A 27,263-nucleotide genomic window follows, 5' to 3' on the forward strand; every position below is an offset into this window, starting at 1 on the left:
CTTCTCAAGAGAAAAAGGTGAAAAGGAAAGATACTGCACAACTGCCTCAAGGTTTCATCTATTCTGGGGCATGCGATATTGCCTTCGCATCCTCGCAGTCAGGCTTATGTTGTCCTCCCGAGGTTCCTACCGAATCCGCCGAGCCACTTGACTTCCATTTACTTTCCCCGGTCAACAGCGCAGTCGTGATTCACCGCTCCTAAACCGAGCCAGTCTACGCTTGCAGAGAACGTCGACCGTGGATCCCAGGGACCCAGACTTTTGGAAATCCGTGTTTAAAAAAAGGGATATTTCCTGGGCCCTCACTTCTGGAAATCCAGATGCACATCGCCGGAAACTTAACCACTACCGGAACTAGCGCACCTCTTATTTCTTCTGATACCCTCTCCCCGTCCCCGTCCCGTCGGTCACGATTCTTTTTTTCTATTTCTCCAAAGACCTGTAAGAACATGGCCCAGCAGGAAATAGCCTACCGAACCTCCGCCATGTCGAACGGAACCTGGAATTCCCCGCGCAGGTGCGATCATTGAACCAAGCTGTCGGTCTCTATTGTTGCGGTCAAGCTGACTTTATCTCAAGTGTCATCTACAATGACAGTTCATATCCAGGTAACGCGCGTGAGGGCGGATACTCAAGCTCAAGGTAAGGGCGAATGAGAAGCACCCTTCGTTTTTGTAGACCATGGAATAATAACACTGGCTTTTCCGAAGTGTGATATACTCGTCCGGGTCCGGTCCAGCGTACGGTTCATCGGCCAATGTGTCGGCTGTGGGGACCAGTGGTCCAGTCGGACGGCACCAGTCCGCATATTCTCCATCGCCAGTTTACATCTCGAGAGCGCAGTCTGGGCCATATGGAACTTCTTCTGGAGTAGGGTATGGCTCATATAATAGCACGAGCTCACAAGGTTGGGACCTCCCAGGCAGGTACTCGCCGACGGATTCCGTGGATGATATTATTGCATCTCCTAGTCTATCGGATTATGCCTTGGATAATTCTGGCGGAAGCACCGCGCCAGCAGGAAAATCCAAGAACAGTGGGAAGAGCCGTCCCCAGAGGCGGCCTTCGAATAGAGATGAATTCGACGGACCGCATCAGTTTCTAGCAAGACCCCCACCGGATTATGTTGCAATGCAGGAAAGGGAGCTGCCGCACCTCCCAACAAATCTCTTGGTACAAGAGCAGGATAGTGTCCTGACGCAGGTCAACGATCGACTCTCGCAGTGCGCGTTCGACTTTGTTGCAAAATACCAGTTTCCCATCCCATTGACACAGGACATGAGACCGGTGGAGAGACCGCAGGACCGAGAATGGACCGAATGGGTTTACTTACTGAAGCGCCTAGCCACCAAGAGGCGAATACCCGCCCGGGTTCTATACAATGGACAGATCAAGCAGTTCGTAACAATTTTGGAAAATTCGTTGGAAATGCGACATGCTGCTAAGCATCAGTCGCGCCCGCTGAAGGATGACCGGAACATCCTACAATTGATCAGTGCTGGTATCCAGGTTGCCAAAATCCTCAAGGATGCAGCCGCAATGGACTACCTGGACAGACTATACGTTTCAACCGAACAACAGATTCAGGAACGAAGTGCTGCGGCGTCGGCACGGTTTCGCTGAACGATAGGATCGGGAACACCACCGGAACCATCATTGGAATATTGCCAATGATAACCACGTTTTTTCCTCTCGGAGCTTTTCAGCAAACGAGACTCGCCCAAGGGGCAATTGGGCTGCGCCGGGTTCGCCCCCAATAATACGTTTAACGAAACATGTACGGGACCGACTTATATATACGGGATGCAACGAGATGTAACGAGTCATGAATTCCTTTCATATTGTTCATATTGTGTCAACTTGGACAGCAAAATGAATAGGAGGGTGAAGTTTTTGTCGTATTTCAGGGCGCAATACGGTAAAGACTGGTCCTCAATTTTGGATCAGGCGAGCTGAAGAGATCAGAGAAGGGAGAAGGGATAGACATGTCTCGTTTTATTTTTACTGTTTATCTTGTTAATTTTTTTTTGTGAGCGAACAAGCCTGCTGATGTATTTGATACTTTCCACATTCTTCTGATACTACTAGGTACTGAGCAAAGATGGGATTTCTAGACATTCGATTCAACGATCCACTATTTCCAATGATGTCGGATGGGTGGCCTTGGGCGGCCAAGTCAGAATCTTCCCAGCGGGATTGGACGAATGGACATTGTTGGGCACGAAACAACGAGAATTTGTATTGATGAATTGCACTTCTCATGCGTCAGCTTCCGCCCAACTATTCCAATGTGCATTAAGTACAACACAACCTGGACGAGATCCCCCGCAGTTCATATATGTATGTATGTACAGTACCTACATACCTAAGCATGTATTGTACAGTGTATGGTAATTATATCATTTTTTTGTACATTTCCCCATGTATATGACAAGGATTTAATGACGATGGCCGACATAACATTCGGTACATACAATACCTGCAGTACAGTCACTACTGACTTGGGTATGTAGGTGGTCACTGGTGGTGAGTAGGTAGTAGGTAGGTAAGGTGTCCCCAGGGAAATAGATTGGAGAGCGGTCTGATCTCTTTTTATCTAGAGTTCGAGGGCACGATTCAGCAGCTCGGATACCCCCTCTCAGCCATTTCAGCCATTGACATTGTGACTCGATGTTACACATCTATCTTTACGGCGATTGTGTAGGATCCAAACCTGTAGGATCGACACCGAAGTCCAAAGCGGGCTTAGCGCAAGGTATTCTCGTCGTAGGCCAGTCACTGTCGGTCGTCTAATTCAGCCTAGCTCACCTCTGTGGCGGAGCCGTCCTCCTCGGAATGCCTTTAAACCAGTGTACAGTAGGTCCCTCAGCCTTTTTTTCGCGACCATATTTATGACGGAATTCTGCAATTTGGGGTTCCTAAAAAACCAAATCTACCTGTTCGTGCCGCCAATCTGTCACCGAGAGGCTTCCTTTGGAAACTCTGCATAATCGGCTCATCCCAGAATTTCTACCGGCGACTTATGAGATCTGAATCTTTTTTCTGGCTCTCTCTGTAGTAGTCGCTGTTTGCTCGCTTAGCAGGCTCGTACCACGACCCCACGACAAACAGCCCTCCCCAGCCCATCGTGATTCTATAGTCTTGTTTCAGTACGATTGACAAAAATAAGGAACCGAGTCTCTAATAATAAATAGTTGGAGCGGTTTATTAGACTTTTTTTATATGCCCATTCATATCATCTATCCAGCTCCAGACGTATCCTAGCCATGGCTTCTGTCTCATCTGCCTCCCCCCACAGCTTCACTCACATGGAGTCCGGCGATGAATCCGACTCCTGGCAGTATGTAGAGTCAAATCCGGCATCCGTTGGTTTCATGCCTAGCCCGGCCAGCTCGAGTATGAACAGCTGGGGGATAGTCGGGTATCCCAATCAGGTTCAGGCATCTCCTGCTGCCATGTCTCCCTTGCAGCTAGATCACGATCATTCTCACGGGGCACCACCTACCTCCTATCCAAATCAAACGACGACCAACTCCGTGATGACGTCGAGCGGTGCCGACAGTCAATTGATGCCCGCCTTTGACGAACAGTCTTTCATGGCTAGCCAAGATATATTCTTCAACGAACAGCTTACTGGTGAGTTCCAGCGCGAGAACTTGATTGGCACCAAGGAGAAAGACAGTGTTGATTTTAACCTGGGCGCTGTAGACATGAATATGACGCAATATTATTCTACCTTCCAGGGTAACATGGGCGACATGACGACGTTAGAAGGGTTCGAGATGGCACCTCAACCTGTCGATTTGGGTATTCCCCAACAATTCCGGAACGGCAATGACGTCTCACCGTGGGCGCCGATGAATTTAAAGAATGAAGACTTCCCTCCCGTACTAGTAGACGAGACCAACAGCTTCACCACCCCGTCGCCCAGACAACAATCTCCCTCACATAGCCACAGCTCTTTTCACTCGAGCCCGGGGTCGCCCTACGTCAAGATCGAGCACCGAAAGAGCGCGAGCCCGATACGCAAAGTGAGAGATGGCTACAAGATCGAGAAGAAGAAGGCGGAGTCGTCCAGCAAGTTCGTCATTATGACGCCGAACCTCATCAACCAACACTCCGGGAAGCCAAATCCATTCGAGTGCTTCGAGGCTTTGCGAACTACGCAGAGGGGTAGGAAGGGACCGCTTGCGCACGAGACTAAGGAAAGTGCGTTACAAGTCCGGAGATTGGGAGCGTGCTTTTGTTGCCACAGGTGAGTTTTAGCTAATCTATCTTTCCCTATTCCATCCTATCCTATCCTATTAGGTACTATGCTATGTATTATACGGAAAGCTAACCTCATCACACCTACAGCCGCAAAGTCAAGTGCGACAAAGAACGCCCCTGCAAGAACTGCAAGAAGCTCTCCGCTCAGGTCCCGCAGATTCTATGCTGGCAGTTCGGCGACTTCCTGCCGGTGCTGTTCCCGGACTTCATCCGGGGCCACTTCAAAAAAGACCAGATGTCGAGCTTCATCAGCGAGCACGTGGAGAACTTCCGGCCGAACGGGGCGGAGCTCGCGTGCTCGGTCGAGCTGTTCTCGGGGACCCGGTTCGGGTCCACGCTCACGATCCCGGCGTGCTTCTTCACGCCCAAGTCCGCCGAGATCCTCCAGCACTGGCACATGAGCATGGGCATGAACCAGATGGACCTGCAGTCGCGCGGCGCGGCGCCCATCGGCATCGACCCCGACAGCGCCCCCCAGCGCGAGGAGCTCAAGAAGCGCGTCCGCGAGTACGTCCAGAACCTCACCTCGGAGCCCCTCTACGCCGAGCAGGTCACCGACTCCATCCGCACCACGCAGCTTCCGCGCAAGGTGCTCGCGATCGTGCAGCGCTTCGCGAAGCGCTCGCAGTCGTCAATGGTCAAGCGCGCGCTGTCCATCTACGTGACGCACTACGTGCTGACGCGGCAGCTGTGCCTCACGAACGCGACGATCGTCGGCCTCCGCGACACCAACATGGTGCCGCAGAACAACCCGTGGGTGACGACGCGGGTGCTCAACCGCCAGGTGAAGGCGGTGCTGGACGAGCTCCTGCTGCGGGAGATGCAGGCCCTCTTCGACGGCTTCTCCAAGTCCCTGAAGCCCAAGCTGCGGCGCGAGTGGGCCCCGTGCCTGGCCGCGTTCCTGGTCCTGTGCCTGTTCATGGAGACGGTCGAGACGGCGGCGGACACGTTCGTCATCTCGCAGAACGAGATCGCGCTGCGCAACCGCTCGAAGCCGGAGTTCAGGAGGGACTTCGCGCTCGCGCTGTGCAGGGAGATCGACAACCTCCCGTTCAAGCAGTTCGCGTACCAGTTCCACCAGATCTACCAGACGCACACGCGGGACACGGGGGCGAAGGCTTTCAATCCGCTGGTGGATGCGAATGTGGCGCAGATGGGGGAGATGGACGAGTCGGCGGCGGAGATGGTGCGGGAGTTGAAGGAGCTGCTCGAGGGGGATAGCTGTGAGTTTTTTTTGTTTTTTTTTTCTTCTTCTTTTTCTTCATTTCTCTCTCGTTCTATCAGTCTTTTAAGAAGTCTATACTAACAAGAAACCTTCAAGGGCACGAACTCGACTTCCTCGTCGCAGACCCCATCCTGCCGAACCTCGAGGGCCACCCCTTCCCCCGCGACGTGTCGCTGAACTACACGGGCCGTCTCGTCGCCAGGTTTTTGCTCTCGTTCACGGACGAGAGGTATCTGTTTGATGGGCAGTACTGATTTTCTATCTGATTCATATATTCTATATACCTACCGAGGTTTTATTTTTTAGGTATCTTATAGTAGACATCTATCTTCTATATTATCTCAAGGAGGGGGGAAAGGGAGGAGAGGCATTTTCTTTTGCACGCATCTTGTATAGGTACCGATATATCTAGAGTATGGTTTGGACAAGGTGGTGTAGGTCTTTGTGTGTGTATGCGTGTACGATACGGGATGGCATCGAAACGAGACGAAATCTAAGAAGCAACGAATGAGGATGGAGTGTGAGGACAATGAACCTGTAACAAATACCCTGGAGTGGTGGTGATGGGGATGGGGATAGGAGGCGCGCTTTACTATGTTTGCGGGATGAGAGTTATCTAAAGGCGCGATGATGGTGTATTATGTTGGGCTATGATTAATGGCTGTCTACTGGGTAGGCAGGTAGGCAGGTAGGCAGGCCACGTACCCGTCTATCATTGGAAATATGAATATATACCTACCTAGATATAGATACAGCGCCATGTATGACACAGCCTTCCAATTATCCTATAGCCTACCTACTATGTACTACCTACAGAGGCACCTTTCATCTACCATGATTGCTAGCCTCGAAGTGATCATATATCAGTTAAGACTTACTTACTTCGTATCCCAGGTGTATGTCTATAGCTGAGCACTTGGAAGAAGCCCACGTACAACCTAGGTAGGTACCTACCTATACCTACCTATGTAGTAGGTATTGATAGGTATTTTGCTACATCAATACACGTGCGCCAACTGACCCAATAGCAAGCCCCCCCGATCTAAATCTTTAGCTTAGAGGGTAACTACCTAGGTACCTAACATAGATCGGTCGGTCAGGGGCGGTCGTTGCACGTGGAACGGAAGAGCCAATGAAGCCATGACTTGGCCGGAAAGTCCCGCGTGGGGACGCGGAGTAGGAGATTAGTTACCTAGTTGCTTTGGTAAATTTCTTTTTTTTTTAAAAAAAATCTACGCAATGTCCATGATATGAGATCTGTTAAAATAATGATACCTAATATTAATGCTACTTACTGTAAACCAGGCACTGAAGACCATTGGGTTCGTTCGTATCGCAATACACGCATAATCTACCTAGGGCTGATTGAAGGGGGATGAGGCCAGCTACAGCCTACAGCAGGTAGGTACCAATAATCAAACCACCTATCTACCCCAGGTCCTAAAACCCATTTATATATCTACATACGTGACGACAGCGCATAAAGGAATAAATCTAAAGATCGATCGGGTCATCTGAGTTAAAATTCAGGGGTAGGGCTTTCGCTGGCTCAGCCTCAAGATCGGCCAATGCTACCATGGCATGGTTGACGCCATCACGAATGTAGAAATCAATTCGCGACGGTGAAGTCCCCTGCTTCTTAAAATTTCTTAGTAATTAGTAGGTATTAGCAGAAGGCAGTATGGAATATGGAATATGGAATATGGAATGAAACTAGGTAATTATATATGAGCTATCCATGGATATAGAAATTGGGCTCATGTAACTCGGAACTCATAGGTATTAGGCATAGTACCCACTGTACCTAGGTAACTTCAAGTCTTCAAGAGCACGTTGCGAAATCGATAGGGAACGGGTAGCTATCCATCAAACTTGGCGACTCCGCGCCAGGTTTCAGCGACGCCCATAAGTCCTTCATGCGATTCCAAAGTAGGAAGGCGAGCCGAATTTGGTTCTTGACAGGATCCCTGTCTAAGCCGACTTGACTCCAACTTACTATTAACATTAGCAGTCATCTCACATCACATGCTTACATAGTAGAGGAGATGGAATGGGGTAGGTATGTATGGGAGTAGGTAATATCATGCAAATCACTAATATGCTAAAGAATATATATAGGTGGGATTGAAGATCCCCCTTCTTCAAAAAGCCATGCTTAGAGCAGCAGCCTGCGACTAGCACGACGGACGATCTAGCCTAGGCCACCAAAGTCGAAAGCTTGCTCTTCAAGATGGCTATCCGAAAGAGCCTCGCCGCCACTGGGCTGGCTTTACTGATGGCGACTACCACCTCCGTCGTGAGTGGCAAGCCTATCGAGCATCTTTCCAAACTCGTAGCTAGGGACCCGCCGCAAGCGCTCCCCGAGAAAGCCACAGCTGGTGATAAGAAGTGAGATACCAAATTCCTTTTTTATAATAAAGTAATGAATGAACATGGACGCTCAACTATATATAGGTGGCAGCCGGCAATGGACTTCGACACTGATGGGTGCTACAACACACCGGCAATCGACGCCAACGGGAACATAAACCCAGGTCTGGATCACCAAAGTACTGGCACGTCCTCCAACTGCCACGATCTTTCGGACCTCACCAACAACAATGTGTACTCGCGAGCGCGGTGCAATAACGGGTGGTGCGCGTATATGTACGACTACTACTTCGAGAAGGACGTTGCGCTGCCCAACGTTCCGTTCGACCCCGGGCACCGCAACGACTGGGAACACATCGTCGTCTTCGTACAGAACGACGTGGCTAAAGCGGTCGCGGTATCTCAGCACGGCAAGTACCAGACCAAGCAGGCGAGTGATGTGCGCTGGGATGGCAACCACCCCAAGACTATTTACAACAAGGATGGAATCAGCACCCACAATTTCCGATTTGCCAACGAGGGCGACGAGGCCATCGAAAACGACACGGGCAAGTGGTTCTACGGGGCTCTGGTCTCGTACAACGGGTTCCCTAACACTGGGCTCCGAGACAAGTTGTTCGCGTACGATTTCGGCGACGCTTCCATTGCTATCAAGGATGGCAATTTCGTAAGACAGCTAGAATTAGCACGCAGCGACCTGGTGCCTGGATTCGACAGCAGTGTAGATGATGGGTCACCTGGGAATCCGTAAATAGTGTATTATCTAATAATATAGTACATGAATAATTATATAATGAGATATAAGTGTTTGTCCTTGTTAGTCCTGCTACCGCACTTTGTCTAAGGCAGCAGGGTGGATTGGACCGGCTGTCTAGGCCTTCGGTTCTTTCTCCCACACGAACGATAATAAATAAGTTGACGCTCTTGCGCATTGAAAGCGCAAGAGGTAGGCAATTTGTGGGTTGCAAGCGAGTATGATACTCGAGTGCTGGATAGGTTGAATAGAGAGATAAGACACTTGTCTGTCAGTCTGTTCAGACCAAACATGCGAAGAAAGAAAATAGGATTAGGCATGAGAATAAAGCTCATACGAATGAGGTATTCAATGGTGCCATCCTTATTCAGCTGCATTGAGATGTCGAGATGTCGAGATGATTATTCCCATTTTTTGGGATGAATGAAAATAAAGTTGAGAATGTTTAACATGTAAAATGTAAAATTTCCAAGAAAATTTGAAGAGATTTTAATGGTTGGCGAGCCCCATTATTTCTCTAGTTATTTCTCTATTTGCCTATTTCCCTCTAGCTACATATCACGTGACTCACACTAACTATCGCTTTACAGTTTACATAACTTCCCAAATTCTCCTTTCTACTTCTTCTTTTCTTCTCTTTTTTTCCTTACACTTTTTAAAACATCGCACGATTAATCAACCGATTTCCATTCGCTTACTTGCTATCGGTCATATTTGCGTGCTAGAGTAACTTTGTGCTTGCTGCCAAATTTCTAAAATGTGGTACTGATCCTTTGACGTATCGCGCTTTGGTGGCACACGTATATTTCTTTTTTTATGTAGTATATTACTACACCACCTCTGGTTATATTGATGTCGACGAATGGTAGCCCTATTGGTGATTATAGATACCTATGTAGGTAGGCAAGTTTGCAATTGACATATTGCCCGAGCGAGGAATTATCTTCACAAAATGTCGTGCCTGCAAATACCTACCTAGCCTACCTAGTAGTAGGTAGCCTGCATTAAGTAAGGTCATTTAAGTGGACATAATGTACCGATGGCGCCCCGATCTGGCGCTTTTAGCCTTGAGAATATATAAGATAGTATCAATTCGTAGAACTTAAATATACCTACTAATACCTACCTATTATAGTACTATACTCAGGCAATAAACTCCCGTAGAGTCTCGCAGCCTCATAAGTAGGCAGCCAACAGACCCTCAAAAAAACTACCTGGCCTACTAAACCAAAGATCCTAACACTAGACCCTGCAGGAGTGGGACTCGGTATTTGAAGTCCCGACCGGCAACTTTGATAGGATTCCGATTCGCGGCGCACTGCATTTCACTACCTACCTCACTTCAATACACCTTCCTTTAACCTCCCTATATTAACGACCGCGTACTTCCTAACCCAGGAGCACAATGGGCATCATCAGGACCGCGCTCCTCACAAGCCTGTACGGCGTGACCGGCGGCGTCGCCAGCGTCGGCGCGGGGATGGCCTACCTCGCCGCCTCCACCACCCTCGTCGACCTCACCAAGAGCGACCCCATGTTCAAGACCAAGACCTACGCCAGGTACAACCCCAAGGACAACCCCGCCCTCCAGGACGTCGTCATCAAGCGTGTCCCGCTGTCCAAGATCCGCCCCGAGCTGCGCGACAGCGAGGAGGCGCTCACGCTCGAGTTCTGCCGTGGCGTGTGGAGCCGCTGGGGTATGTGGGATGGCTTTTCTTTATATACCTACCTACTGTACCTGCATTACTGCCTGATCACATGACCTACCTACCTACCTACCTACCTAGATATCACATCATTCAATGCTTAGCAAACTAACCCTCCCAGGCTTCTGGCCCCAAAGCAAATTCCACGCGCGCTACGACCACCCCCCCGGCCTCACAGACACGCTCTGGTCGACCTCCGACCTCGCCGTCGCCACCTACCCCCCCGGCCTGAAATTCTCAAACCACTTCGAGGTCGTCGGCAACGAGGGCGCCGAGATCGTCGTGCGCTGCGGCGGGTCCCCGCTCGAGCCCGGCTTGCGGAACTCGGACGGCTTGGTCTTCATCAGCGCGCGCGTCGATCGCGAGAGCGAGGTCGCGGAGTTCAGGCTTAAGTCGGCGTTGTTTAATAGCGCGGCGGAGGGGAAGGGGAAGGGGAAGGGGGAGGGGGAGAAGCACCCGATTCCGCCGAAGATTGAGTTTCTGCATACGTGGTATGTGCGTATGCTGGTGCAGAGTGCGGTGGGGAATGTGAAGGCGTGAGGGGAGGGGAGGGGATGGGGATGGGGGAGATAGGTGCTAGGTAGGCAGATGTGCATAGAGGGCCTGAAATGTGGTGGTTTTTGGGATGTGCTTGGATGAGTGGGTGAGTGGAGGTGGGAGTTTATACCCTCGATATTCTATCCTATAGCCTTTTTCTCTGGTTGACTTCACGTGGTTCATGTCAGATCGATACCTATCTATGTACCTACTCAACTAATTAATCAAGTAAAGATCATGCGCTCGTCTCGACAGATTCAATATCTCTTTTACTCACTCACTCACTCACCCATCCGTCACATCACCCTAATGGCATTGGGAGTCCTATCTCAGGATTGCCATTCGTCACCCATATCATTCCACTACCTAGGTACCTACCTAGCAAGAACACACCAAAATCAACACCGAGGGAGGGAGGGAGGGAAGACATATAGTTTCCAAGTGCCTATCTACCTACTTATGAGGCCATATCATCATAGTCAACCTCAGAAGGCCTCTCCCAAACTCCAGCATCAACGAATCCACAGATTAGTACGTGTGGCGTCAACGTGTGAACCTTCACCTTCAATCCCCAACAGACACTCCCCTAACGCAAGCTTGCACACTTACCTACCCATTCCGAAAAGATTTCCAACCGCGTAACCTATGTACTCCTCCTTTTCGGGACACGTCGAAACTGATAGGTAGCTGCGTGTGCTTGCTTCAGAGAAAAACGTGATGTTCGCTAATGCATGGCGGAGATGATGTATGTCTATGGCCATGTGCCATGTGCCGTGTGCCCGTTCGGCGGTGGCTTTGCTATGCGGGCGTTGTCGCCGCGTAATTCAAGAAAGGGATGAAGGGATGATGATTACCTGGAGGTGGGTATGTAAGTAGGTAAGATACAGGATAGGGCACTTCGATTGGTCGACTTACGTTTAATGATGATTTCAGCAGGTAGTCACTTGTAAGGCAGGTAGTTAGTTACTAGTGCGATTACGGAAGGGAACTATGAGAGAAGTGAGAGGAGACTGGAAAGGGAATACTAGGACTTGCGATGAGAGATGTCACGTGGTTGAGTAGGTAGACCTTGAATAGGTAGCCATGATTTATATACTCATACATACAGCCTAACCTAGGAGAGATATTATGACTGAAGGGTTTAATAACGGTAACGAATAGGTAAAAAAGGGGACCTGTTTCAGAAGCTAGGATTCACTGTTGCCTGCCTACATAGGTAGTACGCATCTACTTCAGACTCAGGGGCTATTAAGCAATAGGATCCAGCTAATCCTCTTTACATGCCGTGTAGTATATACATAGCATACCGGTATTACCACCTAATAATAAGAAATAATAATAAGAAAATATTCAAAAGGGACCGGCCTCTCAATCGGTGTGGCTTAGCAACCCCCCTCCCAAAATAATCGCAAGTTAAGTTCTCATCGGTTTACCTATCCAGGGGTAAGCGGTGAAGTGCGTGCGATCTCCTCAGCCTCTAACCTACACTAATTAGCGCTTAGGCAGCTACATTATCATATTCATGTAGCATCATGATCACCTCGAATGTCCACATAGGGGAGTTCAACTTGGCAAAGCTTGTTCAAAGGTAGCCTGCTTACTTACCTACCGAGATGCATACTTAGGTAAATACCTGACCTAGAGTAGGTACTGTGCTGGTCCAAATCTCGAACCTGGGGCGGAGTCCCGAAACAGGGGGCCGTAATTGGTGTTTTCAGCCCTGACGAGCACCTACTAGGTTAGAATCGGATAGGCAGCTTACCTACACAGGTAGCAGTGCAAAAGCCAATGGATACTTCGCACTCGCACTCGCCTATCAAGCCTAGAGACTTTTGCGGGAACGCCTCATAATACCCTCAAACATGAGGAGCCCTCTCTGACTTACCTATACCCCCATATGTAAGAATTGTTTACGTAGCGTAGCTCATGATAGAATATATATAAAGTCGCGAATACTGCCAAGAAATAAAAGGCGACTTCCTATGAGATATTACTCCCTATGAGATATTACTCGTGATTTACCAATAGAAAGCCTCCCCGCCACCGTTCAAGATACCTACCCAACTTACTTCCTTACCTATAACATCTGCATCCTCGCCACACACATCTCCCCAACACGCAATGACGCTATCCGAACGAAACAACATCTCGATCGCGCAAATCGTCATCTACGCCCCCTCACTCCTCATCGCCATCTGGCTCGCCCTCCGCCACGGCTTCGGGCGCAACGCCGGGTGGTTCTTCCTGATCGTTTTCTCGCTCGCGCGCATCATCGGCGCGTCCCTGCAGCTCGCGACAATCGCGGACCCGACGAACCTCAGCCTGCACATCGGCGCCGCGACGCTGCAGAACGTCGGCCTGACGCCGCTGATCATGGTGCAGGTGTCGCTGGTCGGGCGCGCGCTCGGCAGCATCCGCAAGACGGCGGTCCCGTTCGTCACCGAGCAGCGGCTGCGTGTCGTACACCTAGTCGCGTTAGTGGGAATGGTACTCAGTGCGGTGGGCGGCAGCGATTCGAGCCAGAGCTACGCGGGCACGGGCGTGTACACGGTCTCGGGCACGTCGCAGGCGGGGATCGGCCTCGTGATCGCCGCGTACGTGCTGCTGGTCTTCTCGACCTTGTTGGTCGTGTCGCAGTTGTCCCAGGTCGAGATGGGCGAAAAGCGGCTTGTTCTCGCCGTCGGCCTCTCGCTGCCGTTCATCCTGGTGAGGCTGATCTACTCGGCTATATCGGTGTTCGCGCACAATCCGGCGTTCAACCAGCTCACGGGTGATATCAACGTTCAGCTGGGCATGGCGGTCATCATGGAGATGATCGTGGTTATTATTGTGGAGAGTATTGGGATGACGCTGCAGAGGATGCAGAGGGTGCAAGTTGCCACGGCGTCGAGGGATAGCCAAAGCCGTAGGCTGCAGTCGGAAGATGATCATGAAATGGGTGCTTACAGGTAAAGATTTGAACTTCAGCGTTGATGTTGTTAGAGAAGCGTGGGTGAGGATGACAATGAAGTTAAACTTTTGAAGATTATAACGAAGTTGGAGTTTAACGAAGTTGGAGTTGAGTTGAGGAATTAAATCAATAACGTAACGTATTTTAGTACTAGGTAGTGATATCATTGAATGTCTTAAAGCTTAAAATGCTATATGTAGGTATCCGTGGTGGGGTTGGCGGGGAATATACTCCAGGGCTCTTTTGCGCGGGGCATTTCTTCATTTCTCCATTTCTTCCTTTCTTCCTTTCTTTAGCGACTGCAAAGATTTTGATAAACCTCAAATCTACCTATCTATAGAACAGAAAACATGCCAGTGAGTTATTAGAGTACCTACGTACCTCATTCTGCACACGCTTGCATTTACTAGATATTAACCAAAACAAACCATAGTTAATCATCCTCACCGGACTCCCCACGTCCGGCAAGTCGACTCGCGCAAAACAGCTACACACCTACCTATTCGAGCGCATACAGCAAGCCTCCTCCTCCACCCCTCCCACCCCCGCCGCAAAGTATCGCCTCCACCTGATCTCAGACCAGACGCTTTCGATCTCGCGCTCCGTGTACGACCTCTCCGCCGCGCCAGCGCAGCACACGCGATCGGCCAATGCCTCGGAGAAAGACGCGCGCGCGGCCATCTACGGCGCCGTCAAGCGCGTGCTCAGCGACCGCGACATCGTCATCCTCGACGGCCTCAACTACATCAAGGGCTGGCGGTACCAGCTCTTCTGCGAGTCCAAGGCCGTGCGCACGCCGAGCTGCGTTTTGCAGATAGGTTGTATGAGGGATAGGGCGAGGGGCGTGAATGAGGAGAGGCTGCAGCGGCGGAAGCAGCAGCAACAGCAACAGCGGGAAGGTGCCAACGATGATGAAACCGATACTGCAAAAGGTGGAGAGAAAATTGAGGAGGAAAAAGAGAACGACGAGGAGGGCCCGTACGAGCCGGCGAACTGGGAGAACCTGGTCTTCCGCTACGAAGAACCGAATGCGATGACGAGGTGGGACAGCCCGCTCTTCACCCTCATCTGGGAAGACGACGAGCCGCAGGCCAAGCAGGTGTTCGATAGCATGTGGGATGCGATTGCAGGCGAGGCTCGGAAGTTGGTGCGGCCCAACCAGGCAACCGTGCAGCGGAGCCGAGATTCAGGAGGCGATTACTTGTACGTGCTGGACCGGGAGACACAGGAGATCGTCAAAAAGATACTAGACCAGCAAAGCGACGACGGCGGGGATGAGATAAGTATCTCGAAAGCTAGCGGCGAGGAGGGAGATGAGTTGGTCGTGGAGCTGCCCGCTGGCAAGAAAGTCGGCCTGCCTCAGCTACAGCGTCTACGGAGAGCTTACATGAACTTGCACAGAGGCGGGATTGGCCTCGAAGGGGTGGGGAATATGGGGCCGGGGAGGATACGAGAGACATTTGTGGGTTATCTGAACGACGCCTTCGAAAAGGATGGTTGATTTGTTGGGTTTTATATGTGTGTGTGTGTGTTCATAAGCCACAGATGGGAAAACTCTTGTTTTTATCGTGATACCCCCTCGCCCTAGCATTTATGAAGGACCTGAGTTTATATACTGGTTGAAGGTCACAAACGTCATGATCGCACCTTGATTATAGATATAGAATATTGAATTTTGTACGAAGATAAGTACGCATATAGTAGTATAGTACACTTACTTCATAATAAAAGACGCCAAGATCAGGGTGGAACATCAACGTCTTCTTTTCCACTGCCTAGACATATAGCACATAGGAAATCAAGGATTTACAGGACTAGAGTTAAACTAATGCCACCTACAAGGGTAGCTAATAGCTCTTCAAGGCCTGAAAGGGCCGAAACTATAGGCTTTCACTACCTAAGTAGGTACTAGGCTAGGTACGACAACTCCACAATGTCTCCATCTTCCCCTTCTTCCCCTGACCCCAACTTTCCAGTTCTCCGCGAAACCCCGCATACTTCGTACTCTCCAACTGACAAGGGATCTTGATGTCAAAGACTCAACACTACCCGGAGAGGAACTCGTGTATAAATAGAGGTAAGGTATATATGAATCATGACTTCCAGGCCCCAGAGTTTTGTTGTCTTACCAGAAGTATTGGGTATCAGGTAGGCACTAGGTACGCAGATCTCCACCTGCAAATAGGTAGCTCTCAAGACAAAATGAAGCTTACACCTGCTATCTACGCCAGTTCCCTCGCCGTGAGGCAAGAAGGAATCGACTACAACTCGGCACCGCCGAACCTGTCGACTCTTGCAAATTCAAGCCTCTTCGACACATGGCGTCCCAGGGCACACATACTCCCACCCTTTGGACAAATAGGTGACCCGTGTATGCACTACACCGACCCTGAAACCGGTCTCTTCCACGTAGGCTGGCTACACCTGGGTGCTGCCGGTGCCACCACAGACGATCTCGTGACCTACCATGACCTTAACGCAGATGGAGCGCCATTCATCGTGTCCGGCGGGAAAAACGACCCCATTGCCGTCTTCGATGGCTCGGTCATCCCCAGCGGCATCGATGGCAAGCCCACTCTCCTGTATACATCCGTCTCCTATCTGCCCATCCAATGGACCATCCCATATACCCGAGGAAGCGAAACGCAATCTCTCGCCGTATCAACAGACGGCGGCCGAAACTTCACCAAGCTCGACCACGGCCCCGTGATCCCCTCGCCCCCCTTCGCCGTCAACGTGACCGGGTTCCGGGACCCGTTCGTGTTCCAGAACAGCCGTCTCGACAGCCAACTCAAAAGCGCACCCGGAACCTGGTACGCCGTCATTTCCGGAGGCGTGCACCAAGACGGGCCGAGCCAGTTCCTCTACCGCCAGCACGACCCAGACTTCCAGTACTGGGAGGAGCTGGGCCAGTGGTGGCACGAGCCGGCCAACACGACCTGGGGCAACGGCGACTGGGCGGGCCGCTGGGGGTACAACTTCGAAGTCGCCAACATTTTCAGCCTCGACGCGCACGGCTACAACGCCGGCGGCGAGGTCTTCACCACGCTCGGCGCCGAGTGGTCCCTCGACCCCATCGTGCCGCAGGTGTCGGGTTTCCGGGAGATGCTGTGGGCCGCGGGCACCGTGTGCAGCGACAAAAAGGGCAACGTCAAGTTCGTCCCCACGATGGCCGGGAAGCTCGACTGGGGCACCTCCGCCTACGCGGCGGCCGGCAAAGAGCTACCGGCGACCTCGCTCGCGTCAAAGAAGAGCGGCGCGCCGGACCGCTTCATCAGCTACGTGTGGCTTACCGGCGACTTCTACGGCACCCTGCTGAACTTCCCGACGGCGCAGCAGAACTGGACCGGCGCGCTGCTGCTCCCGCGCGAGCTAAGCGTGGGCACGATCAGCAATGTCGTCGACAATAAGCTATCGCGCGAGACCGGGTCTTGGAGAGTCTCTCGCAACGACTCCCGCAGAGGCGTCGTGGAGCTCGCTACCCTGAAGCAGGAGATCGCGCGCGAGGCCCTCGCTGCGCTGACCAGCGGCGACTCGTTCACCGAGCCAGGGCGCACCTTGACCGCGGCGGGCAGCGTGCCGTTCCAGCGGCTTCCCGAGAGCAAGTTCCACGTGATCAGCGCATCTCTCTCCTTCCCGCGCTCATCTCGCGGCAACGGGGATCTGCGCGCCGGCTTCCAGATCCTGTCGTCGGAGCACGAGAGCACGACGATCTACTACCAGTTCTCGAACGAGTCCATTGTCATCGACCGCAGCAACTCGAGCGCCGCCGCGGCAACGACGTCTGACATCGACGTGCGCAACGAAGCGGGCCGGCTAAGGTTGTTCGACGTGGTGGGAGGACATGGGGAGCAGCGGATTGAGACGCTTGAGCTGACTATTGTTGTTGATAATTCGATTGTCGAGGTGCACGCGAATGGCAGGTTCGCGATTAGTACTTGGGCCCGGTAAGCCACCACCCGGCACCCCCCCTTTATGCCCCCTTTTAAGCGGTGATGCTGACTAAAACTAAAACAGGTCGTGGTATGCCGACTCGAGAGAAATTCGCTTTTTCCACGAGGGTAGTGGTGAGGTGACGTTTGGTAATGTTACAGTTCATGAGGGGCTATACGAAGCTTGGCCGGATAGAAAGAATTAAGTCTACCTCCCTGCGACCGGAGATGTTATCTAGGTGGCTGAGACGCACATGCCCGATAATAAGTATATCTATTATCTACATATGTAGGTGCCTACACGACGATGGATTGGCACGGATGATCTACAATTGTAGGACTCGTTGATAATGAATTAATGGAATGTGCATAAGGTGGAAGGTTGGTGTTGAATTACAAATTTCTGTGACGTGACTACACGCCGGTGACTTGATGTTTCTTAAACAGTAACAGGGGTCAGAGTCCATCGAAGTTCGAGTAAATGTCGTAGAATAGGTAAGCACCGTGTAAGAATCGAGATGATCGCCCACCTCCCTTGCGCCCGTACCCACTTGCGCACTCGAAACCATACAATCAGAGTGTGAAAACAACACTACGCAGGCCGGGGGGAGTGTCGTTACTTGCCTGTCTACCTACCTTCCAACCTACATATCTATCTAGGTATATGCCTATGTATATATAAACGCTGCTCAGCGAAACAGCCGTCAAGATGAACCGCACACCCTCCGTAACCACCTCGCAGATGTGTCTATCAACGGCACCCGCGACTACCTACGGAGTAAAGTTCATGGCCAACATTGGACGACATGGCGCGCTGCCCCACGCCCGTCAACAGCGACACCCAGGCATCCGACAATGCGCAGAGAGAGGTCGTGGCTCTGTCCCACGAGGCACACACGAGCAGAAGATTCACTACGATCCTCACCACTACCTACCACCAGCAGAACTCCGCCGTACGATCCTCGTCACCAGCAAGAATACATCGACACCGAAACAACGAACAGCAGATCATCCCGAGACCACCACGGCAAACCCACCACCACCACCACAACAACAACAGCCACAACAACAACAGCCACAACAAAAAAGAAGAGCAGCTCTCAAGGCAACAAAGGGAGCAACAACGAAGACCCGCCACCCCTTTCTGGGCCGGATGGCTGGATCTGCTGCGGGGTGTCGGGCTGGCTGGTAAAATCGGCAGCCTGTTCAAAGATCCCGCTTCTGCGGTCTCCGGCCCACGGCGTCGCCAAGCCATTCCACCACACCCCGACGCTGTGCGGCGACTCCACGGTGCGGGAGTGGGTGGCCCCAGATCACGGGGGTTTCCCGTCGGCGTGTAACGCTGGTGTTTGGGTGAGTAACTCTCCCCCCCTTTTCCGCTTAAGAAAAAAAGGGTTATTGAACACGAGATCTAATGTCTATCATACACACACAACAGGGCTTCTGGTTCGGCTGGTGGGGAGGGATGGCCTGACAGACTGGGTCGTGCTGCCGTACAAGGAACTCCAAGAAGGACGGTGTGCTGCGGGGCTTCTTCAAGAGGTTCTTCGCGAAGGGGGGGGGGGGGGGGGGGGGTCGGTAACGTAAATGTGTAAGCCGACTGCTGGTGAGTCTCCCGTTCTCTTTCTCTTTCTCTCGGTCTACAGGTGATGGTGTTGTAATTGGCTGTCATACTAACCATGCTACCTACCTCCCTAGGCCACGGTAGGCTTCTTCATCCATCCGTTTTATGGGGTATATATGGAAGCGTCCAAGGTCAAAGTCAGCATCAGGCGGGATAAGGGAGGCAAGGAAGGTTAATGAGTCGATGGTTTAAGTCTTAGAAAACACTAATAGGATCTTGTATACCCGGTTATCATAGGTAGTCTAATCATCTCATCTGTTCGAAATGAGAAAAACTGGAATTCTTGATCCTGTAGAGTATGCGATAGGCTGACGTATAGCATTTTGAGCATTTATGTGTTAAAGGTACTTGTTTATATGAATAATAACACTATCAACATCATCAGAACAGCAAGAAAAAAAAACCTAGAGACTCACTCGAGTTACCATAACCTATGAAGGTAGATGGGAGTATGAGATAGAGGAGGTGGTATCAACCAGTGTAGGTAACGCAAAAAGAGAAATAAAACAAAGACCACCCATCTATCTCCAAAGGCGTGCTAGAGGGTAGCATATGACGCCATACCCGGGCGGCGTTGTTCATTGGCCGGCCGGACCAACACCGGTGATACTAGCTACAGAGCAAACCCGTGACCATCGATAGAACCCAAGAACTATAAAGGGAGAAGGATTTCGATACGCAGCTACCCAAGAATTAGTACTAGGTAAGTACATGTAGCACTTTCTTAACGAACCGAATAGATATCTCTCACAAACCATGTCTCCCGCCATCATCCCCCGCCAGCCCGATATCGCGTATACCCCGGACCGCACCAAATGGCAAGCCCGCGCGGCGCGCCGGCTCGCGGAGGGGAACCTCCCCACCGATCTTCCCGAAGGCTTTCCGGCGCAGCTGAGCGGCGACCTAGTCTGGGAGGGCAAAACGATCGCGGACAAGTATAACTGGACGTATGTGCTCAATGATGCGCAACTGGATGAGATAGATCGAGCTGTGGAGCACTTCAAGCGTATGTACCTAGGTTCATCGATGATCCGGCATTTTAATCTGTAGATATGTCTTTGGGGAAAAAGGAATTCACAATACACATCCAGACACGGGCTTATCCCTGGGCCATCTCTCCCAAGAAACATTCCCCCTCCCAACTCTACACGGGGAGCTGCGCCGTCTGTCCGAGGAATTACACACCGGCCACGGATTCTTCGTTCTCCGGGGCCTGCGCGTAGACGAACATACACGCGAGGAGAACATCATCATCTACGCCGGCGTGTCGTCGCACATCGCCGAGCAGCGGGGGCGCCAGGACCACAAATACAATGGCCAGAAGGCCGACGTGGTCCTAAGCCACATCAAGGACCTAACGTGGTCGGCGGGCACGGGCGACATCGGCAGCCCGGCATACACGACCGACAAGCAGGTGTTCCACACGGATTCGGGGGACATCGTGTCGCTGTTTGCGCTGGAGACGTCGGCGGCGGGGGGCGCGAGCAAGCTGGCGAGCACGTGGAGGGTGTACAATGAAATAGCGGCTACGAGGCCGGATCTTATACATACGCTTTCGCAGGGCTGGGATATGGAAGTGTAGGTTGTTTTTCGCAATGCCCCCTTTCTCCATCATCGCTATACGAAACCATTGGAGAGGTTGACGTATGCGTGTACGTCGTTCTGCCCCGGCACCTTAGTGGCTGACCTCTATGCGCCCCTGTAGTTTCGAAAAAGCCTCCAAACAATACGTCGAACGCCCACTCCTCTTCCACTTCCCCGCGACCTCCTCCACACCCGAGCGGGTAGCCCTGCAATACGGGCGGCGGTACTTCGTCGGGTTCGGCGCGCTGCCACGAAGTCCCGATATCCCGCCCATCAGCGAGGCGCAGGCCGAGGCGCTGGACACGATCCACTTCCTCGGCGAGAAGTACTGCGTGAACACGGACTTCCAGAAGGGCGATATGCAGTACATCAACAACCTCGCCATCTTCCACGCCCGGGACGGGTTTACGGATACGCCGGAGAAGCGGTGAGTTGTGACTACCTAGGTAACCTCCCTTAGCTGAGAGGCTGACATTGCCGGTTTAGCCGCCATCTTCTACGACTTTGGCTACGCGACCCAGAGAATGCGTGGGAGACCCCTGAGGTCTTGGGATATCGCTGGGCGCAGCTATACGGGGATGTCACGCCGGAAGGACAGGTGTTTCCCCTGGAACCGTTTATCCGTAGTGCAGGAAACAAGGGTAGATAGTAAGAAGTAGCCTCTGTTCTCTTCACGAAAAAAGATCTTTGTTAAGCTCCCAAAGGCATTAGGTACCTAGGAATTCGGAATGGTCTAAAGATACAAATGAATGATATATTGTTGCTGATGCTGGAAAGGATATCTCTCGCGTGAGTGGGGAAATCTTGTTGCTAAACCTTAACGCCTAAAAAAGCCGGGAACCTATCACCATATTTAATCTAGAAGAATCTCGTAGTCGTCCTTTTTCACGCGCACCGGCTCGGTCCCAGTTCCGTATTTACGCCGAACCAGCTCGAAGATAATTAAGCCGGCACTGGTGCTCGGGACTTGGCGAACTAAAGCAGTAAATTGTCAATCATCATAATACCAGAGTACACGATCTGGTATAATTCAAGATCATAGCTCATATAGATGAGAGGCCACTTACTTGTATTCCACCAAAACCCTCTATATAACCATCGCGTTATGCCTCTTCCTTCTGAAGTAGCCTCTGCGACGCATTGTGACCAGGTTTCTTGATAGGCGTGATAATAAGCTCGAAGCATGCGCCATTTATGTCGTGGCTTATCGGGATTCGCGGCAATGGCGCTTCTCATTTTAGCTGCTTTGGCATCCAGGTCCTCGAGGTGGTCCCAATGCTCAACCTGGATGTGGGTCAAGGGGTGAAGGATAACCTGTTGAGTGAATGAAGCGGTGATGCCGGCGAAAAGCAGGAACATTGGCTCGATCGCGTAATGCGGTCGTATAACCACGGGACGGCTGGTGTCCTTTTTAGCATCACTCGTCGAGTTCAACTGGGTGGATGGTCGTTTTTGAGCCAGTTCGTCGACGACGTCAGGCTTTAGCCCACCGTAATACCACATGATGAACTGATAATAGCTCTGTGCTTTAACGTACTCGAAAGTACTAAAGAAAATGGCGCATCCAAAACTGTCTTTTAGAAACGACAATCCCCATCCTGCAAAAACACCTCGTAGGCCAATCTCTCTAAGCTTCTCTGCCGAGAAAGACCACATGCTTCTTGGTTTCCCACCTCCATTCCCAGAAATAAGGTCTCGATGGTCGTACCGCGCCTGAATTGCATCGAGTGGTGCAGCCATAACACTCTGTATACTTCCAGCAATGAAGCCGGCAGCAAAAGTGTGGATCGGATCCGGCGGAGGAAACACCCGCTTGTGTGCTCTTCCGGTTTCTTCATGCAGCTGGGCTAGAATGTGCAGGTAGCTGGTGTACAGAACCGCACCGACTCCGACGTTTGCTAAAAGCGGTGGAAGAATCTGCTGCGGTATTACGCTCCATCCATGTTGTTGAATAACGGAGGCGAGCAACCCCGGAGTAGTGCCCCTTGCCCACATCCATGCATGCTTGAAGGTAAGGCCTAGCCTGGTGGCTGATTGATTCTGGACGGCAGCGCGCATGAGCATTGCCGTCTGGGCCTGATGCACACTCCGGGCATATGCGAGATAATCTACACGGGTCCGGAAGAAGGCTTTGACAGGTGCTCGAAAGTAAAAAGCTATTGCTTGTGCGCTCAAAGCCCGAACGCCGGCAGCTGATGCGGCAGTGGCGGCATTATTGCGCGCCGGGTTGTCTAAGTTCCCATCAGGGGGTATGACGGGAAGAGCACCCCTATATATATCCTTGGGGGAGCCGTCAATGTCATCGCGGCCTGGAGTCATTCTTACGAATCATTTTGGTGTTGTTGTAGGTTGGTGTAGAGCATTAAGAGCTTGAGTGTAGGATGGATGATGTTACAAGTTCCAAGTTCGGAATTGATTTGTTCAATGTTTGGAATTGAATTTGTCGCCAGAGTCTTGGGTGGCTCACTTAATGCATAGCCTCTTACATGACTATTCCTTTTATAGTATATCTGCTTAGTCACATAGGTAGGTACTCACTCAGCTTTACTTCGTACATCGGACCCAAAAAAAGGAAACGCCCAAGACCTACTATAGTTAGATGACGTCACCGTTTGCTGCTCAGGGTCTTGAATAATTCATTCATAATTCATCAAGGATTTTAAGGTTGATTTTTAGGTGTTTTTTTTCCAGAACCTTACATACCATACCGTATTAACCCACACTCACACTGCATGCAGGAACCACATGTGCAACATCAATGATTAAAGCATTCAAAGTACAAAGTAACTTCTCCCTCCCCCCCTTTTTTTTTTATCAACGTGTCGTTGATTTTGGATTGATGCATCACGTTCATATTAAACCACACATATGACTTTCTATCCTTACTTTATTTACCTACTCCGTACTTCGTATGTCCTTATCTACTAAGTATTATCCCCCCTTTGGACACTCATTATGTCCTCTGCAGCACCGCTGTCTCCCCAGCACTTAGAAGCGTTACTAGACATACTTGTCCACTATGAGACCTATTCGGAAGTCGAGGGATTCAAAGACCCTGGGGCCATTGACCATTACGGATATCCCTTTGACAAGGTTGCCTCCAAAAAGAAGAATAATGGGGCTAAAAGGTCATCGTCACCCTTACTCCAGCTCCTCCTCACAAGGCTTGTGTTACCGATACCCGCTATCAGAGATCTACCACGTGAATTCTGGTCCACTAAATTCCGCCTTATGATGAGGCGGCTTGGAGAAGCAGAATTTTCAGAAAGCTACGATAAAGGGACGCTAGGAAGTAGAAAGCGGCTAGCCTCAGTCGCGTCAGTTGTCCATGAATGCGTAACTAGGGGTCTCTTAAGCGGCGTGCCTAATGACGGGCTGCCGGATCTCCAAGGAAGCTATGATTTGCGTGTTGCAAAGGATCTTGTCAGGGCCTGGGATGATGTGACCCGACATCTGGTCCATGGGAACTTGATTGATCAGCTTTTTGACCAATTCACCAAGACAGCAAATATTGAAGACCATTCAGTAGCAGTCGAGGCTTCTGTGGAACTGGCAATCCTCTATGTAGCCACGTTCCTCCACCATCTCTTTGTCATATCAGCTGAAGGTCCTTACTTACTGAAGCTCCTTGACAATGTCCACAGCCTAATTCCCTATACCGTGGTAGGACAGACACTACGTGTTGGAAACGCAGGAACCATGATTAACGCGATGATCAGGCTGTTCCTAGCAAAGGTGAGTGTTGGGGCATTGTCGAATTGGCTCGGGTTGACACAGAACGCTGCTGACGGCATGAACTTGATGCAGAGGTGCGTACTGACCTGCCTCCTATGAATGATATAAACTGACTGTGTTCAGAATCATATCTTTGGTTCTAGAGTGGGATACCAGTGACTTCCGTAAGGCCACCGAAGCTATTAAGCGAAGTAAAAATGGACCTACTGATTCACAATTGGCCGCGATCGACGAGCATCTACAAGCTCCTAGAGAAAAGCACGAATCGATCCGCGAGTCTAGTAAGCAGGTCGAAAAGTCAATCGTCATTGCCATCCTGGAGGACAAAAACCCAGACTTAATCCGATCTCTTTCGGAGTCACAGCATACTCAGTGTTTAGAGTACTACTCTGCCCAGCTCGCAATACGCGATAGACAGAAGATCATAGACGCTCTGTGCCGCCAGAACCCAGACCTAACAACTTCACTCGTGCGAGATGCAGTTGCCGTTTTCGAGCCCATGATTCGCGCCATTCATAAAAATGTAGATCTGCGGAAACACATTGGCTCGATCGAAAGATTCTTAACGGACTTGATAGAGACAAGTAAGCCGAAGAAACAGGATGACGGACAGGGCCAGGGCCTGGCCAAGAAACGCACCGTTCCTCCATCTGTGGAAGACTACGTTGCTCTGTTGAAACGCAACCGCCTCTTAGCCTACGATTACCTATATGACTTTGCCAAGGGGTGTCCGGATCTACGGGTAACCTGGCTTGGCTGGGTCAAGAGCAGTCTCAGATTCTTTGGACAGACCCCAGACAGCAACAGCAAAACTGTACCTACGGAAATGGGGGCAAGTAGTTCGGCTGGTGCTGGGGCAATGGACAAGCATCTACAAGATCTCTTTGATACGCTCCCAGAAGAGCGGCGTACTGCTGCCCAGTCCGTCATTGATGAGCACGCCAAGTATCTTGCTACTTTGGAGGAGATATCGAACGAGCGAATGCAAAAGATTCTCGATAAAATGCACAACCAAGAGAAAAAGAGCAGCGGGAACATGAGCGGGCCCGGTGTTTACATAACACGTTGGCACTGCCTATTGGACGCGACAGCCGTCACGCCCAGGACACCAAGAGGCCCGCCTAGGAAAGGGAAGGACGTCAAGGGTTTGAAAGCTTTGGGTAAGACGGAGGCCGTAGCCAGTTCAGAAACTTGGAATCCAGAGGAGATTGCTGGGCGGGAGCCAATTACGCAGCCTGAACCGCCCGACGTCTCGGTGGTGGTAGAGGCTCTGGGTTCTCAATTCCAAGCATTGGTTGCAAACATCTCTGGCCAAGGACTTACGACGAAGTAATAGGGGGTGAGGGAACCTACTCAATTTGGAATAATCTATATCTTAAGGCATAGAACGGGTGAATTTAATACTACACATAAAAGGGGTGGTAATTTGATTATTATAAGTAGGGGGCGGGAGACTAAAGGGAACATGATGGGTGAGAATACTTCACATTTAAATCTTATCAGGCATTAGAGGGGAAAGTGTGTTATGAAAGGAAATGAACTCAATAACAATTAATAGCTAAACGACTAAAACAAGGCGGGAAGAGGGATCATTGCCATCAGGTCCAAGACTTTGGCTTCCACGTGCAGCAAAGAGACTAACTCCAAAATAATTCAAAAACAGACTCGTGTACCATCGATGATAAGGGGCCAAGGAAGGGGACCCAGTAGGTTGGTGTGGCAGGCCGAGCTTTGCCTCTAAGCAAGACCACCAAGGCCACCCAAAATTCCAGCAATCCCACTCTGCCCCTTCTTCCCCTGGTTCTGGCTCTGCGCCGCCTGCGCAGCCTGCGCAGTCCTCTCACTCCCCGCCTTGCTCTGCTCGCCCGCATTCTTCGACCCCTCCGCCGCCGCCTGGCTCTTTGAAGACCCACTCTTGGACGCCTCTCCGGCAGCTAGACTTCCCTCGTCGGCTCCCTCGAAGGCGGAGTACGACCCTTCCTGCCCGGCGTGGAAGCCATCAGTGCGGTCGGTCGAGTAGCGGTCGCCGCTCTTGGCACCGCTCTTGTTGTTGTGCGCGACGCCGTTCTTGCTGGCGCTGCGGTCGGCGCCGTAGCTGCCCTGGTTGCTGCCCTGCGTGCCGTGCTCCGTGGCGTGGTGGCCCTCCTCGCCCGCCTTCTGGCCCTGGGCCCCCGCCACCTCGCCCGCGTGCTGCTCCTCGAACCCCGCGGCCTGCGCCTGCTTCTGCGCGCCCTGGCTGCCTTCCTCCGCGTGCTGCTCGTTCGCGTGCGCGCTTTGCTCCGCGGCCGCGGCCTCCTGCGCCTGCTTCTCGGAGCCCTCGCTCGCTTCGTTGGAGTGCTCGGACCCGCTGGAGCCCGCGACGAAGGCGCCGGCGGGGGGGTCGGCCCGCGAGCTGAGGAGCGCGTGCCCGACGATGCCGGTCACGGGGCCGGCGACCGAGGCGACGTTGCCGAGGGTCCCGATGGGGGTTGTGGTGGCTGCTGCGGCGAGCAGGGAGATGGCGGCGAGGATGGAGCGTTGCTGCATTTTGGCGGTTTGGGGGTGAGAGAAGACTTGGGTTGAGTTTTTATTGAGTGA

At 51.6% G+C, this 27,263-nt stretch overlaps 11 protein-coding genes across 11 annotated transcripts; 9 read left to right on the forward strand and 2 right to left on the reverse strand.

Annotated features, from left to right (window-relative positions):
* Positions 1 to 449: 449 nt before the first annotated feature.
* Positions 450 to 1,623, forward strand: GGS25DRAFT_518003 (uncharacterized protein; the record flags this gene model as incomplete). The annotated part of the gene is made up of 3 exons (XM_049263468.1): positions 450 to 517; positions 580 to 642; positions 711 to 1,623. The coding sequence occupies 3 exons, from the start codon at positions 450 to 452 to the stop codon at positions 1,621 to 1,623; spliced, it is 1,044 nt and encodes a 347-aa protein (XP_049119876.1).
* A 1,454-nt stretch (positions 1,624 to 3,077) lies between these two features.
* GGS25DRAFT_115041 (uncharacterized protein) lies at positions 3,078 to 5,983 on the forward strand. Its single transcript, XM_049256068.1, has 4 exons — positions 3,078 to 3,636; positions 3,709 to 4,255; positions 4,357 to 5,492; positions 5,591 to 5,983. The coding sequence occupies exons 1-4, from the start codon at positions 3,267 to 3,269 to the stop codon at positions 5,746 to 5,748; spliced, it is 2,211 nt and encodes a 736-aa protein (XP_049119877.1). The 5' UTR covers positions 3,078 to 3,266; the 3' UTR covers positions 5,749 to 5,983.
* Positions 5,984 to 7,724: 1,741 nt separating this feature from the next.
* On the forward strand, positions 7,725 to 8,615 carry GGS25DRAFT_512846 (uncharacterized protein; the record flags this gene model as incomplete). Its single annotated transcript, XM_049262829.1, has 2 exons — positions 7,725 to 7,882; positions 7,949 to 8,615. The coding sequence occupies 2 exons, from the start codon at positions 7,725 to 7,727 to the stop codon at positions 8,613 to 8,615; spliced, it is 825 nt and encodes a 274-aa protein (XP_049119878.1).
* A 1,083-nt stretch (positions 8,616 to 9,698) lies between these two features.
* Positions 9,699 to 11,266, forward strand: GGS25DRAFT_474846 (uncharacterized protein). Its single transcript, XM_049259660.1, has 2 exons — positions 9,699 to 10,315; positions 10,446 to 11,266. The coding sequence occupies exons 1-2, from the start codon at positions 10,024 to 10,026 to the stop codon at positions 10,862 to 10,864; spliced, it is 711 nt and encodes a 236-aa protein (XP_049119879.1). The 5' UTR covers positions 9,699 to 10,023; the 3' UTR covers positions 10,865 to 11,266.
* Positions 11,267 to 12,273: 1,007 nt separating this feature from the next.
* GGS25DRAFT_115259 (uncharacterized protein) lies at positions 12,274 to 13,966 on the forward strand. The gene has a single exon (XM_049256069.1). It carries the CDS (start codon positions 12,983 to 12,985, stop codon positions 13,811 to 13,813), a length of 831 nt encoding a protein of 276 aa, XP_049119880.1. The 5' UTR covers positions 12,274 to 12,982; the 3' UTR covers positions 13,814 to 13,966.
* Positions 13,967 to 14,059: 93 nt separating this feature from the next.
* GGS25DRAFT_474853 (chromatin associated protein KTI12) lies at positions 14,060 to 15,562 on the forward strand. The gene is made up of 2 exons (XM_049259661.1): positions 14,060 to 14,167; positions 14,245 to 15,562. The coding sequence occupies exons 1-2, from the start codon at positions 14,162 to 14,164 to the stop codon at positions 15,310 to 15,312; spliced, it is 1,074 nt and encodes a 357-aa protein (XP_049119881.1). The 5' UTR covers positions 14,060 to 14,161; the 3' UTR covers positions 15,313 to 15,562.
* A 451-nt stretch (positions 15,563 to 16,013) lies between these two features.
* Positions 16,014 to 17,949, forward strand: GGS25DRAFT_518009 (glycoside hydrolase family 32 protein; the record flags this gene model as incomplete). Its single annotated transcript, XM_049263469.1, has 2 exons — positions 16,014 to 17,758; positions 17,829 to 17,949. 2 exons carry the CDS (start codon positions 16,014 to 16,016, stop codon positions 17,947 to 17,949), a joined length of 1,866 nt encoding a protein of 621 aa, XP_049119882.1.
* A 2,071-nt stretch (positions 17,950 to 20,020) lies between these two features.
* GGS25DRAFT_115378 (Clavaminate synthase-like protein) lies at positions 20,021 to 21,791 on the forward strand. The gene is made up of 5 exons (XM_049256071.1): positions 20,021 to 20,373; positions 20,459 to 20,945; positions 21,073 to 21,378; positions 21,438 to 21,599; positions 21,656 to 21,791. Coding segments are annotated over exons 1-5 (1,206 nt in total). The 5' UTR covers positions 20,021 to 20,123; the 3' UTR covers positions 21,657 to 21,791.
* GGS25DRAFT_115345 (mitochondrial carrier) lies at positions 21,594 to 23,478 on the reverse strand. The gene is made up of 2 exons (XM_049256070.1): positions 22,019 to 23,478; positions 21,594 to 21,926 (listed from the first exon to the last, which is right to left on the reverse strand). Exons 1-2 carry the CDS (start codon positions 23,268 to 23,270, stop codon positions 21,805 to 21,807), a joined length of 1,374 nt encoding a protein of 457 aa, XP_049119884.1. The 5' UTR covers positions 23,271 to 23,478; the 3' UTR covers positions 21,594 to 21,804.
* Positions 23,479 to 23,906: 428 nt separating this feature from the next.
* On the forward strand, positions 23,907 to 26,019 carry GGS25DRAFT_512851 (uncharacterized protein; the record flags this gene model as incomplete). The annotated part of the gene is made up of 2 exons (XM_049262830.1): positions 23,907 to 24,760; positions 24,810 to 26,019. The coding sequence occupies 2 exons, from the start codon at positions 23,907 to 23,909 to the stop codon at positions 26,017 to 26,019; spliced, it is 2,064 nt and encodes a 687-aa protein (XP_049119885.1).
* A 202-nt stretch (positions 26,020 to 26,221) lies between these two features.
* On the reverse strand, positions 26,222 to 27,212 carry GGS25DRAFT_529054 (uncharacterized protein; the record flags this gene model as incomplete). Its single annotated transcript, XM_049265239.1, has 1 exon — positions 26,222 to 27,212. One exon carries the CDS (start codon positions 27,210 to 27,212, stop codon positions 26,424 to 26,426), a length of 789 nt encoding a protein of 262 aa, XP_049119886.1. The 3' UTR covers positions 26,222 to 26,423.
* Between the last annotated feature and the right edge of the window lie 51 nt (positions 27,213 to 27,263).

The sequence above is a fragment of the Hypoxylon fragiforme genome, assembly GCF_022984875.1.
Source record: "Hypoxylon fragiforme strain CBS 206.31 chromosome Unknown GGS25scaffold_2, whole genome shotgun sequence".
Taxonomy (NCBI): Eukaryota; Fungi; Ascomycota; class Sordariomycetes; order Xylariales; family Hypoxylaceae; genus Hypoxylon; species Hypoxylon fragiforme.

Excerpts from the sequence above, each read along its gene's own strand:
- GGS25DRAFT_115259 (XM_049256069.1), top strand. The coding sequence starts at position 12,983 with ATGACGCTATCCGAACGAAACAACATCTCGATCGCGCAAATCGTCATC.
- GGS25DRAFT_115345 (XM_049256070.1), bottom strand. The coding sequence starts at position 23,270 with ATGACTCCAGGCCGCGATGACATTGACGGCTCCCCCAAGGATATATAT. Across the intron at positions 21,927-22,018 it reads AGGGTTTTGGTGGAATACAA|TTCGCCAAGTCCCGAGCACC; the intron begins GTAAGTGGCCTC and ends TTACTGCTTTAG.
- GGS25DRAFT_115041 (XM_049256068.1), top strand. The coding sequence starts at position 3,267 with ATGGCTTCTGTCTCATCTGCCTCCCCCCACAGCTTCACTCACATGGAG. Across the intron at positions 3,637-3,708 it reads CTTCAACGAACAGCTTACTG|ACATGAATATGACGCAATAT; the intron begins GTGAGTTCCAGC and ends TGGGCGCTGTAG. Across the intron at positions 4,256-4,356 it reads GCGTGCTTTTGTTGCCACAG|CCGCAAAGTCAAGTGCGACA; the intron begins GTGAGTTTTAGC and ends TCACACCTACAG.
- GGS25DRAFT_474846 (XM_049259660.1), top strand. The coding sequence starts at position 10,024 with ATGGGCATCATCAGGACCGCGCTCCTCACAAGCCTGTACGGCGTGACC. Across the intron at positions 10,316-10,445 it reads TGGCGTGTGGAGCCGCTGGG|GCTTCTGGCCCCAAAGCAAA; the intron begins GTATGTGGGATG and ends TAACCCTCCCAG.
- GGS25DRAFT_115378 (XM_049256071.1), top strand. The coding sequence starts at position 20,124 with ATGTCTCCCGCCATCATCCCCCGCCAGCCCGATATCGCGTATACCCCG. Across the intron at positions 20,946-21,072 it reads CAGGGCTGGGATATGGAAGT|TTTCGAAAAAGCCTCCAAAC; the intron begins GTAGGTTGTTTT and ends GCGCCCCTGTAG. Across the intron at positions 21,379-21,437 it reads ACGGATACGCCGGAGAAGCG|CCGCCATCTTCTACGACTTT; the intron begins GTGAGTTGTGAC and ends TTGCCGGTTTAG.